The 13,105-nt window shown below is 50.7% G+C and overlaps 1 protein-coding gene across 1 annotated transcript in view; it reads left to right on the top strand.

Moving 5' to 3' along the window:
- The window catches only part of baiap3 (BAI1 associated protein 3), a 148,956-nt gene that overhangs the window by 114,035 nt on the left and 21,816 nt on the right, over positions 1–13,105 (top strand). The window contains 2 exon segments of the mRNA XM_038819325.1: positions 814–893; positions 7,844–7,952. Of these exon segments, the coding sequence (XP_038675253.1) occupies positions 814–893; positions 7,844–7,952 (189 nt within the window).

The following is a 13,105-nucleotide window of genomic DNA, read 5'->3' as shown; positions in this document are numbered from 1 at the left end:
CATCCACCCAGCTCTTTAAGCGGCAATCAATGGTGCTGAGATGCACCAAATCTCTAGCAAGGCCTCAGAGAATTTAAAAAGGGAAGGGCTGGGCCAGGCGGAATTCTCTGTAACCTGACACCGAAATCGGGAACAGCGATCGGGCAGAAAATGGCTTCCGACACTGGAATTGGGGCAGCCGCCGATTTGATGCCGGTTTGCGATGCTCCGCCCCCTCCAAATCGGCATTATCAGCCCGCACAGTCGCAACGGAGTTGGCACGTCACTAGCCGGCCCACCCGCGATGCTCCACCTCCGATGTGCCCTGTGCCCGACGGCACGGGCCGCCTGTGGTCCCAGCGGTCAGGAGCCTGGCGTGCCGGCACGCAGGCAGTGTCCAGCACTGCCACGCTAGGCCGGGATCCGTGCTGCTGGCTGGGGGATATCTGCTAAGGCTGGGGGGAGTGGTGGGAGATGGCCAGGGGGTAGGCTGTGGGTTCGGGGTGGGTGGGTACGCAGTCCAGCAAAGCCGGAACCATGTTTACCAGTGTGAGCGGTGGGGGTGTAGGTGTGCACGGCTGCAGCTTGTCAGCCCTGCGTATGTGCGGCACGGGACCCAGTGATTTTCCACACGATCCACGGTTGTTTCACGTGGCGCCGGTGCTAGCCCCTCACCGGTAGCGGAAATGGTGAGGGTTTCGTGACGATTTTCCCGTCGTGAGACACCGCGGAGCCTTTGTTGTCGCCGGCATTTAGCCTCAGGAACGGAGAACTCCACTTAACTGTGTGAATTAAATCCATTCTTTAAACAACTGTTCCCTGTGTGGTTTGCAGGCTGTCTCTCCTCTTATGAAGTTCCTGGATGACAATCTAATTATCCTGAGCGAGTGGCTAGTGAGGGAGAATCTCAACAGGTAAGTGTCAAAAATCAAAGTTCACTGAGATAAATATAGTAAGATAAGAATAGATCACATACAATGCAGGTTTCAGTAACAGCTCAATACAGATAGGCCAGAAGTAGGTCCGATCGGTCTTAAACGCTGTCTCTCTTAGGGCCTGTGCTCAAATCCAACCCGGACTGAAAGCTTCCTCACTCTATTTCCTGTGAGGGAGTTTAGCTTTACCTACTGGCTCTGGGAGAAATTAATGCAACAGTGTAGAGAAAGCTTTACTCTGTATCTAACCCATGTTGTACCTGCCCTCGGAGTGATTGATGGGACAATGTACAGGGAGTTTCACCCAATATCTAACCCTTGCTGTATGAACATCATCATCCCTCTCCGAGAATAAAAATCAACCCGCGTTCTCCTAAACTATCATCCCTGCTCCAACTTCCATACCAATCTTTCCTGTACTCCATTCTTCAGTCCCCCCAAGTTTCCATCCCTGCCTTGGTGATCAAAGTCACAAATAACATTCTGTGGAACTGTGACAAAGGTAAACTATTCTCCTTATCCTTATCAACCTTTCTGCAGTCTTCCACACTCCCTGCGTCCAACCCCTTTCACAGTCTTCCAGCTGGGAGGTCGTCCTCTCTCACAGTCTTCCAGCTGGGAGGTCCTCCTCTCTCACAGTCTTCCAGCTGGGAGGTCCTCCTCTCTCACAGTCTTCCAGCTGGGAGGTCCTCCTCTCTCACAGTCTTCCAGCTGGGAGGTCCTCCTCTCTCACAGTCTTCCAGCTGGGAGGTCCTCCTCTCTCACAGTCTTCCAGCTGGGAGGTCCTCCTCTCTCACAGTCTTCCAGCTGGGAGGTCCTCCTCTCTCACAGTCTTCCAGCTGGGAGGTCCTCCTCTCTCACAGTCTTCCAGCTGGGAGGTCCTCCTCTCTCACAGTCTTCCAGATGGGAGGTCCTCGCCTTCACAGTCTTCCAGCTGGGAGGTCCTCCCCTCTCACAGTCTTCCAGCTGGGAGGGTCCTCCCCCTCACAGTCTTCCAGCTGGGAGGTCCCCCCTCTCACAGTCTTCCAGCTGGGGAGGATCCTACCTCTCTCCACAGTCTTCCAGCTGGGAGGTCCTCCTCTCTCACAGTCTTCCAGCTGGGAGGTCTCCTCTCTCACCGTCTTCCAGTGGGAGGGTTCCTCCCTCTCACAGTCTTCCAGCTGGGAGGTCTCCTCCCTCTCTCACAGTCTTCCAGCTGGGAGGTCCTCTCCTCTCACAGTCTTCCAGCTGGGAGGTCCTCCCCTCTCACAGTCTTCCAGCTGGGAGGTCCTCCTCTCTCACAGTCTTCCAGCTGGGAGGTCCTCCTCTCTCACAGTCTTCCAGCTGGGAGGTCCTCCTCTCTCACAGTCTTCCAGCTGGGAGGTCCTCCTCTCTCACAGTCTTCCAGCTGGGAGGTCCTCCTCTCTCACAGTCTTCCAGCTGGGAGGTCCTCCCCTCTCACAGTCTTCCAGCTGGGAGGTCCTCTCCTCTCACAGTCTTCCAGCTGGGAGGTCCTCCCCTCTCACAGTCTTCCAGCTGGGAGGTCCTCCTCTCTCACAGTCTTCCAGCTGGGAGGTCCTCCCCTCTCACAGTCTTCCAGCTGGGAGGTCCTCCCCTCTCACAGTCTTCCAGCTGGGAGGTCCTCCTCTCTCACGGTCTCTTTTTAATGATCTAATTGTAGCCAGAACATGGGTTGCCATGGCTTCTCTTCTTGTTCCCACACCATTACCTCTGGTGTTCCACCCAAGGATCTATCCTTGGGCCCCTCCTACTTCTCATCTACTCGCTGCCCCTCGGTGACATCCAGAAAGAACAGTGTTAGATTTCACATGTACGCAGACAGCACGCAGCTCGAACTAACCCCCACCTCGCTCTCGACTCCTCCACTGCTGCTAATTTATCAGACCCGTTGTCCACCATCCAGTACGGGATGAGCAGAAATTTCTTCCAGTTAAACATTGGGAAGATTGAAGCCATTGTTTTTGGCCCCGCCCCAAACTCCGTTCCCGAGCTATTGACTCCATCCCGAACATTGATCTCTGTCTAAACTCGAGCCAGACTGACTGAAAACTTGGCCTTGAGAGGAGCTTCCAGCCATTTATACATGCCACCACCAGGAATGCCTATTTCCACCTCCATAACATCACCTGACCCCACGCAGGTCAGCTGCTGCTGAAACACTCATCCTTTGTTAACTCTACATGTGAGCATTCCACTGTACTCCTGCATGGCTTCCCACATTCTATCCATCCTGCTTAAATTTTTGTAAAAACGTCTGATTATTAGAGTTTTTCAAATTCTTATACAAATTCGCACAAAACAAACATAAGCAAAAAGACAGCTACAGATGTCAATGTGCAACAGGTACGGCCCAGAACAACAGTTATCACAGCAATAGGAACAGTAAGGTTAGATGAATCAGGGACAGAATCCCCAATAGGTTCCCCCTGTGGTGTTCTTTGTGTTGTTTATTTCAGGATGGTTGGCGTAGTGTTCACAAAGACCACAAAATAGCTTTAACTTAAACAAAGCTATGATTTTATTTACACCACTAACTAGGATTCAACACATAGTCCTTAAGAATACACAGTTGATCAATAACATCTAACCACACTCATCTACTGCTAATCTCACTACTTGTATAAACTATAATCTAAATTTAGTTGCACTATTTGTTCTTCTGACCTTCACTAGCTATCTCCTGCATACAGGTCTCCCCTAAGGTCTAGCCTTATAGTTATGTAACTGTAGCTCTCTCTAGTGGCTACTCCCGACACTACATTAACCCTTGCACTGCTGATCGTTATGGTAATACCACATCCCCTCACAGATAAATTTATGGGCAGCACAGTAGCATTGTGGTCAGCACAATTGCTTCACAGCTCCAGGGTTCCAGGTTCGATTCTCGGCTTGGGTCACTGTCTGTGCACGTTCTCCCCGTGTGCGCGTGGGTTTCCTCTGGGTGCTCCGGTTTCCTCCCACAGTCCAAAGATGTGCAGGTTAGGTGGATTGGCCATGCTAAATTGCGCTTAGTGTCCAAAATTGCCCTTAGTGTTGGGTGGGGTTACTGGGTTATGGGGATAGGGTGGGGTTGTGGGCTTGGGTAGGGTGCTCTTTCCAAGAGCCGGTGCAGACTCGATGGGCCAAATGGCCTCCTTCTGCACTGTAAATTCTATGTAAATCTATGTAAATAAATTACTTGTCTGCACCCAAACAGGATACAGGCATCAACTTAGATCTACATGACACCCATAGCTTAAAACAGGGTGACAGAAGAAGAAAATCATGCCCGAGAACCCCAGTACAGTGCAACTTGAACTATTCTCCTGACCTAGACTGGAACAGGCAGCGGCCCTCAAATTCGAGATGACAAAAGATGAAGACAAATTCAAGGAGAGGACCGGGCTCAACCAGAGACATGTTTTTTTTTTTATAAATTTAGATTACCCAATTATTTTTTTCCAATTTAAGGGGCAATTTAGCGTGGCCAATTCACCTACTCTGCACATTTTTTTTTGGGTTGTGGGGGCGAAACCCACGCAGACACGGGGAGAATGTGCAAACTCCACACAGACAGTGACCCAGAGCCGGTACCAGAGACATGTTAACAAACCATGGTCACCCACAAAGAAAGTAAAAAGCGAGCAAGAACAAGAGCCAAGACTGAAGAATTGGACCTCCTATGACCCCATTACCCCACCCCAGGACCAAGGACAAAACAGAACACCGAACCACAAACACCAGCAGAGCAGCCCCCAACAGCCCCCCACCACCACCACGCCCCCTCCCCACTCCGATCACTGAGACCGTCATCACGAGGAAAGGATTCCACCACCCAAAAACCAACAAAAATCATTCCATATTTGTCTGTGCCACCAAGGCCCGCCTTCCAACATCACCGCCACTCGCCCGCAAGGGCATCAAAACTAAGAAGGATATAAGTGACGTTCTTAACACCTCACCTGGTCCAAAGAAACATTACGAGGAGGAAGAACTGTCAGAATTTATCCACTATATTACGACAAAACAAAACCGACCAAAAAAAAAACCACCACGAGGGCCCGCTTAACTCTCAGGAGGAATTAACCAAGGGTAAGGACTGGGCCCCACCTTCAGACTGACCCCATCTCAACGTCTCTCCAAATGTGGACCCCCTACGGCCCACCCAAAGGAAGGACCATCACCAAAGAAGCAACAGGAAAATGACCACTGCACATGAAATAACTGATCTTTCTATCCAACAGCACCCCACCCAAAGCTAGTTCCGTCCAGTCCCGTGTGAAACACAGCACCTAAAGAAACCCTCTCAAGAGGGACCACCCTACCACCCACCGAAACTATTAAGGATATTAAGGCCGATCTCACCCACAAAATTTCAGACAGCAGAAGAACAGTCAAAAAGGGAGACCCAATTCTGGATAACTGACCAACTCCCACCTAAAAGGAGCTCGACGAACCCCCATCCTCAACCGGATAAAACACAGTTCCCCTGGGCCTAGAGAAGAATAAGCACGGCCAAAAGGAAAGGATTAGATCTAACGAGGAGAACCTTCCTGGAACATAGCGTGGACAAAACTAACCTTATCACCCACACCCACCACTGCTCATCCGTCTCTGCTCACCCTCCCCGAGGATACAAAAGAATTAAGAAATTGTGCACAACTCTCGCATACAATATCCAATTTATTAATATAGGATAATTGGTGGTGCAAGATATCACCCCCAAAGAACTCACTTCCCTGCAAGCAGATAAAATAACAACATTAACAGACACAATCATGATTAACAACGAGTAAAGTCCAGGATCAAAACTGAGGAACAAGGTACTGATCAGGATAAGTGACCACTCCATTGGAGCACGGAGAAAGTGGACATCAAAGCAGGATTTTAAACGGCGAGTATCCTGCAGGATCTTCTATGGATTTCAACGATTGGAACATGAGCTTCAACACATCCAGCCTGCTGATGCAACCGGGCCCAGACAGTCAACAACCTAGGTTCCCGCAGTGGCGGGCGCCGGGGGGCGGGCGGGCTGACTAGCTCAGGCAGTCCCTGCCCCTCTCGGCCGACATTCGGAACAGGACCACAGTGAACCAGAGGTTGGAAGGCCACCCCGAGCCCAGGCTTCGAATTTTGGGATTAAATGTGCTCCATCGAATTTAAGCCGGCTGTCCCCCAGATCGGAATTCCTCAAACTTGGCCGGGAACCTCTCCACCATCTCACCAGAGACAGCAGGTTCAGCAGAGCTCCTCACCGGTTTCCCCTCATTCCGGTTCGCACTCCTCAGGAAGGAGCTCGGGCAATGGAACAGGACCCCAACCATGCGGAGGGGGGCTTCCACCAAGTTCAATGCTCTCTCTGTCACAAGAACCTGCGCGTGCACCACCACTGTCATGATCAAGACACCTCACAACTCCTGAAACTGGGTTTTGACGTCTCACATTGCAAAGTCGAGCCATTCAGACGGATTAGCTTCATCGCTGGCAGCCATTATCCCTGGTGAATAGCACACCGTCTGGGCAGGAATCCTGTTACACCAAAAACAGGCCCCTACCCAAACATTCTTCCAGCTGCCATGAATCAACGAGGATTAAAATCTTTCAACTCGAGACAGTAAAGCTGAACACTGACCAACAACCCTTGGCACATTGCATCAGCCATATAAACCAAAAAAAAGACAAAAAAAATAGATGTGCTCAAGGGTAAAAATAAAGATTGAATGATAAGCAGAGCCAGAGCTCGCGACAACGCAGCCGCTCCCGCGCTCACATCACTTGATCCCCCTTTCTTAAAGTTATTCAAAACTTTGCTTAGTCCCAATAGAGACAGACAATGCTGGAAATACTCAGTAGGTTTGGCAGCATCTGTGGAGGGGAAACAGAGTTTCAGGCCATGACCTTTCGTCAGATCTGTTTCATTGTATTCTTAGACCATGTCCTTGATGCACAATCAATGGACATGAAGCGTAGGTGAAGTCTGAAACGAAAGGCTTTAATCAGCAAGAAGTAAGCCCGGCAGCAGACTTACAGAAATGGTCTGGCTGCTGGGGAACACGGGTTCTTATACCCCACCTTGTAGGCGGAGCTACCTCCCTCTTAGCCAATAGGAATACGGAGAACACGCTACCTGGGCCAATGGGCAGCGAGCCCTCTGCACCAATGGCAGCTCACACTCCCAGGTACCGTAATACCCCTAGTCATACTACCACATTCCTATTCACCGATCCCCTGCGCACCATGACCGTCATTGGTTCCTGGGCTAGCAACACTTCATATTTAACATTCTCATCCTTCTTTTCAAATCCCTCCCTATCCTGGTTTCCCCTCCCTATCTCTATAACCACCACCAGCCCCACAGCATTCCGAGATATCTCGCCTCTTTGAGAATCCCCAATTAGAACTATTCCACCAATAGCTTCTGTGCCTTCAGCTATCTAGGTCCGATGTTTGAAATTTCTCGGTCTCTCTCCTACACTTTCTAAACACTCTTTTCTTCGACCAAGCTTTTGGTCATCTACCCCAATGTAGCTCGGTATAAAATTGTGTTTTCTATCACTTTTCTGAAGACTCTTGGGATTTTTATTACATTAAATAAAAGTTGTTTTTTGTACCTTCTCTGGGAATGTTTGGCTAAAGTAGAGGAAGTTTTTTTATGCTGCATCTAATCTGTGCCTGTCCTGGGAGTATATTTGACAGCTTGGAGGGAGATTTACACTGTATTTAACTCAGGCTGCATCTTTACTTACAGTGTTTGATTGAGTGTTGCAGAGGAACATTATTTAACTCAAGCTCAGCCTGGTTACTGACTATTGCAGAAAGTGTTAGCATGATAGGCACCTTTAAAGGCACCTCTTCTCGATTAATGTCAGAGTTAGTGTCCTGTACCATGCATCTCAGTGTACATGTTCTCCCCCAGCTTATCTGCCATTGCTTTTTCTGTCTTTCTCCAGGATACTGATTGCTCTGTGGAAACTGTTGTTGGATTTGTTTGTTGAGGAATTAGCTACGAACATTGGGATGTCTGCTGAATTCTACGAACGATTTCACTTCACTCTGGAGGTTAGAACAGAGGGGCAAGGATATGGTTAACAGTCACCAATGGACCACACCTTAATATCCCATTACTGTCCCCTTGTACAGGGTCTCCCAGTGTCCCTGTACAGATAGGGTCTCCCAGTGTCCCTGTACAGATAGGGTCTCCCAGTGTCCCTGTACAGATAGGGTCTCCCAGTGTCCCTGTACAGATAGGGTCTCCCAGTGTCCCTGTACAGATAGGGTCTCCCAGTGTCCCTGTACAGATAGGGTCTCCCAGTGTCCCTGTACAGATAGGGTCTCCCAGTGTCCCTGTACAGATAGGGTCTCCCAGTGTCCCTGTACAGATAGGGTCTCCCAGTGTCCCTGTACAGATAGGGTCTCCCAGTGTCCCTGTACAGATAGGGTCTCCCAGTGTCCCTGTACAGATAGGGTCTCCCAGTGTCCCTGTACAGATAGGGTCTCCCAGTGTCCCTGTGCAGATAGGGTCTCCCAGTGTCCCTGTGCAGATAGGGTCTCCCAGTGTCCCTGTGCAGATAGGGTCTCCCAGTGTCCCTGTACAGATAGGGTCTCCCAGTGTCCCTGTACAGATAGGGTCTCCCAGTGTCCCTGTACAGATAGGGTCTCCCAGTGTCCCTGTACAGATAGGGTCTCCCAGTGTCCCTGTACAGATAGGGTCTCCCAGTGTCCCTGTACAGATAGGGTCTCCCAGTGTCCCTGTACAGATAGGGTCTCCCAGTGTCCCTGTACAGATAGGGTCTCCCAGTGTCCCTGTGCAGATAGGGTCTCCCAGTGTCCCGTGCAGATAGGGTCTCCCAGTGTCCCTGTGCAGATAGGGTCTCCCAGTGTCCCTGTGCAGATAGGGTCTCCCAGTGTTCCTGTACAGATAGGGTCTCCCAGTGTCCCTTTACAGATAGGGTCTCCCAGTGTCCCTGTACAGATAGGGTCTCCCAGTGTCCCTGTACAGATAGGGTCTCCCAGTGTCCCTGTACAGATAGGGTCTCCCAGTGTCCCTGTACAGATAGGGTCTCCCAGTGTCCCTTTACAGATAGGGTCTCCCAGTGTCCCTGTACAGATAGGGTCTCCCAGTGTCCCTGTGCGGGGTCTCCCAGTGTCCCTGTACAGATAGGGTCTCCCAGTGTCCCTTTACAGATAGGGTCTCCCAGTGTCCCTGTACAGATAGGGTCTCCCAGTGTCCCTGTACAGATAGGGTCTCCCAGTGTCCCTGTACAGATAGGGTCTCCCAGTATCCCTGTACAGATAGGGTCTCCCAGTGTCCCTGTACAGATAGGGTCTCCCAGTGTCCCTTTACAGATAGGGTCTCCCAGTGTCCCTGTACAGATAGGGTCTCCCAGTGTCCCTGTACAGATAGGATCTCCCAGTGTCCCTGTACAGATAGGGTCTCCCAGTGTCCCTGTGCGGGGTCTCCCAGTGTCCCTGTACAGATAGGGTCTCCCAGTGTCCCTGTACAGATAGGGTCTCCCAGTGTCCCTGTACAGATAGGGTCACCCAGTGTCCCTGTACAGATAGGGTCTCCCAGTGTCCCTGTGCGGGGTCTCCCAGTGTCCCTGTACAGATAGGGTCTCCCAGTGTCCCTGTACAGATAGGGTCTCCCAGTGTCCCTGTACAGATAGGGTCTCCCAGTATCCCTGTACAGATAGGGTCTCCCAGTGTCCCTGTACAGATAGGGTCTCCCAGTGTCCCTGTACAGATAGTGTCTCCCAGTGTCCCTGTACAGATAGGGTCTCCCAGTGTCCCTGTACAGATAGGGTCTCCCAGTGTCCCTGTACAGATAGGGTCTCCCAGTGTCCCTGTACAGATAGGGTCTCCCAGTGTCCCTGTACAGATAGGGTCTCCCAGTGTCCCTGTACAGATAGGGTCTCCCAGTGTCCCTGTACAGATAGGGTCTCCCAGTGTCCCTGTGCGGGGTCTCCCAGTATCCCTGTACAGATAGGGTCTCCCAGTGTCCCTGTACAGATAGGGTCTCCCAGTGTCCCTGTACAGATAGGGTCTCCCAGTGTCCCTATGCGGGGTCTCCCAGTGTCCCTGTACAGAGAGGGTCTCCCAGTGTCCCTATGCGGGGTCTCCCAGTGTCCCTGTGCGGGGTCTCCCAGTGTCCCATTACAGATAGGGTCTCCCAGTGTCCCTGTACAGATAGGGTCTCCCAGTGTCCCTGTACAGATAGGGTCTCCCAGTGTCCCTGTACAGATAGGGTCTCCCAGTGTCCCTGTACAGATAGCGTCTCCCAGTGTCCCTGTACAGATAGCGTCTCCCAGTGTCCCTGTACGGGGTCTCCCAGTGTCCCTTTACAGATAGGGTCTCCCAGTGTCCCTTTACAGATAGGGTCTCCCAGTGTCCCTGTACAGATAGGGTCTCCCAGTGTCCCTGTACAGATAGGGTCTCCCAGTGTCCCTGTACAAAGAACAAAGAACAAAAAACAAAGAAAATTACAGCACAGGAACAGGCCCTTCGGCCCTCCCAGCCTGCACCGAACCAGATCCTTTATCTAAACCTGTCTCCTATTTTCCAAGGTCTACTTCCCTCTGTTCCCGCCCATTCATATACCTGTCTAGATGCTTTCATAAATGATGCTATCGTGCCCGCCTCTACCACCTCCGCTGGTAAAGCGTTCCAGGCACCCACCACCCTCTGCGTAAAAAACTTTCCACGCACATCTCCTTTAAACTTTCCCCCTCTCACCTTGAAATCATGACCCCTTGTAACTGACACCCCCACTCTTGGAAAAAGCTTGTTGCTGTCCACCCTGTCCATACCTCTCATAATTTTGTAGACCTCAATCAGGTCCCCCCTCAACCACCGTCTTTCCAACAAAAACAATCCTAACCTACTCAACCTTTCTTCATAGCTAGCACCCTCCATACCAGGCAACATCCTGGTGAACCTCCTCTGCACCCTCTCCAAGGCATCCACATCCTTCTGGTAATGTGGAGACCAGAACTGCACGCAGTATTCCAAATGTGGCCGAACCAAAGTCCTATACAACTGTAACATGACTTGCCAACTCTTGTACTCAATACCCCGTCCGATGAAGGCAAGCATGCTGTATGCCTTCTTGACCACTCTATCAACCTGCATTGCCACCTTCAGGGTACAATGGACCTGAACTCCCAGATCTCTCCGCACATCAATTTTCCCCAAGACCCTTCCATTGACCATATAGTCCACTCTTGAATTTGATCTTCCAAAATTCATCACCTCGCATTTGCCTGTATTGAACTCCATCTGCCATTTCTCTGCCCAACTCTCCAATCTATCTATATTTTGTTGTATTCTCTGACAGTCCTCCTCGCTATCTGCAACTCCACCAATCTTAGTATCATCTGCAAACTTGTTAATCAGACCACCTATACCTTCCTCCAGGTCATTTATGTAGATCACAAACAACAGTGGTCCGAGCACGGATCCCTGTGGAACACCACTAGTCACCCTTCTCCGTTTTGAGACACTACTCTCTGTCTCCTGTTGCCCAGCCAGTTCTTTATCCATGTAGCTAGTACACCCTGAACCCCATACGACTTCACTTTTTCCATCAACCTGCCATGGGAAACCTTATCAAACGCAGATAGGATCTTCCAGTGTCCCTGTGCGGGGTTTCCCAGTGTCCCTGTACAGATAGGGTCTCCCATTGTCCCTGTACAGATAGGGTCTTCCACTGTCCCTGTACAGATAGGGTTTCCCAGTCTCCCTATGCGGGGTCTCCCAGTGTCCCTGTGCGGGGTCTCCCAGTGTCCCTGTGCGGGGTCTCTCAGTCCCACTGTGTGGGGTCTCTCAGTCCCCCTGGGCAGGGTCTCCCGGTGTCCCTGTACGGGGTCTCTCAGTCTCCCTGTGCGGGGTCTCCCAGTGTCCCTGTGCGGGGTCTCTCGGTCCCACTGTGCGGGGTCTCTCAGTCCCACTGTGTGGGGTCTCTCAGTCCCCCTGGGCGGGGTCTCCCGGTGTCCCTGTGCGGGGTCTCTCAGTCCCACTGTGTGGGGTCTCTCGGTCCCGTTGTATGGGGTTTCCCAGTGTCCCTGTGTGAGGTTTCCTGTTTTAAACTTCATTTTTGCTGGATATGGGCTTCGCTGTCTAGGTCGGCATTGTTGCCCCATCCCTAATTGCCCTTTAGAAGGTGGTGGTGAGCTGCCTTCTGCTGCAGTCCATGTGGTGTCGGTACACTTGTGTTTTTAGGGAGGGAGTTCCAGGATTTTGACCCTGCGGCAGTGAAGGAACGGCGATATTTTTCCAAGTCAGGATGGTGAGTGTATTGGAGGGGTGTTGGTGTTCCCATGTATCTGCATTCCCTGTCCTTCGGGATGGTAATGGTCTTGGGTTGGAGAGGTGCTGCCTAAGGAACCTTACTCAGTTCCTGCAGTGTGTCTTGTAGATGGTACATGTTTCGTTCTGGTGCTTGGCTGGTCGGAATAAATGCATGAGAGAACATCTAGTCTGTGACTAGTTAAATGTTTATTGTTAATAACGTAGATAACAAAAAGAAAATGATCAAAAACTATTAGAAATTATCTAAGAGCTAATACAAATGCGACTATCCACTACGACGACTATCTCCACACGCCCTGAGGTAACAGTGTCATGTGGTTATTCTTTACTGTCACTTGCTGGGTGGAAGTCATATACATTACTATTTACATATCATCACAGTACACACTGCTGCTACTGTGCGACGGTGATGGAGAGAATGAATGGTTGTGGAATGGGTGCCAATTAAGCGGGCTGCTTTGTTCTGGATGGTGTCGAGCTTGTTGAGTGTTTTTGGAGCTGCACTCATCCAGGCAAGTGGGGAGTGGCCCATCATTCTCCTGATTTGTGCCTCTTAGATGGTGGGCAGACTCTGGGGCAGCAGGAGGCGAGTTACTCACCACAGGATTCCCAGCCTCTGACCTGCTCTTGTAGCCACAGTATTAATGTGGCTAGTCAAGTTCAGTTTGTAGTTAATAGTAACCCGCAAGATGTTGATAGTGGGGGATTCAACGATGGTAATGCCACTGAATGTCAAGGGTGATGTTTTGATCCTCTCTTATCAGAGATGGTCATTGCCTGGCACTTATGTGGCATGAATGATACTTGCCACTTGTCAGCCAAAGACTAGATATTATCTAGATTTGCTGCATTTGCACGTGGACTGCTTCAGTGTCAAATGAGTCATGAATAGTGCTGAATATTGT

This window comes from Scyliorhinus canicula, chromosome 15 (assembly GCF_902713615.1).
Source record: "Scyliorhinus canicula chromosome 15, sScyCan1.1, whole genome shotgun sequence".
Classification (NCBI taxonomy): domain Eukaryota; kingdom Metazoa; phylum Chordata; class Chondrichthyes; order Carcharhiniformes; family Scyliorhinidae; genus Scyliorhinus; species Scyliorhinus canicula.
This window is presented reverse-complemented; position numbering and strand designations above follow the sequence as displayed.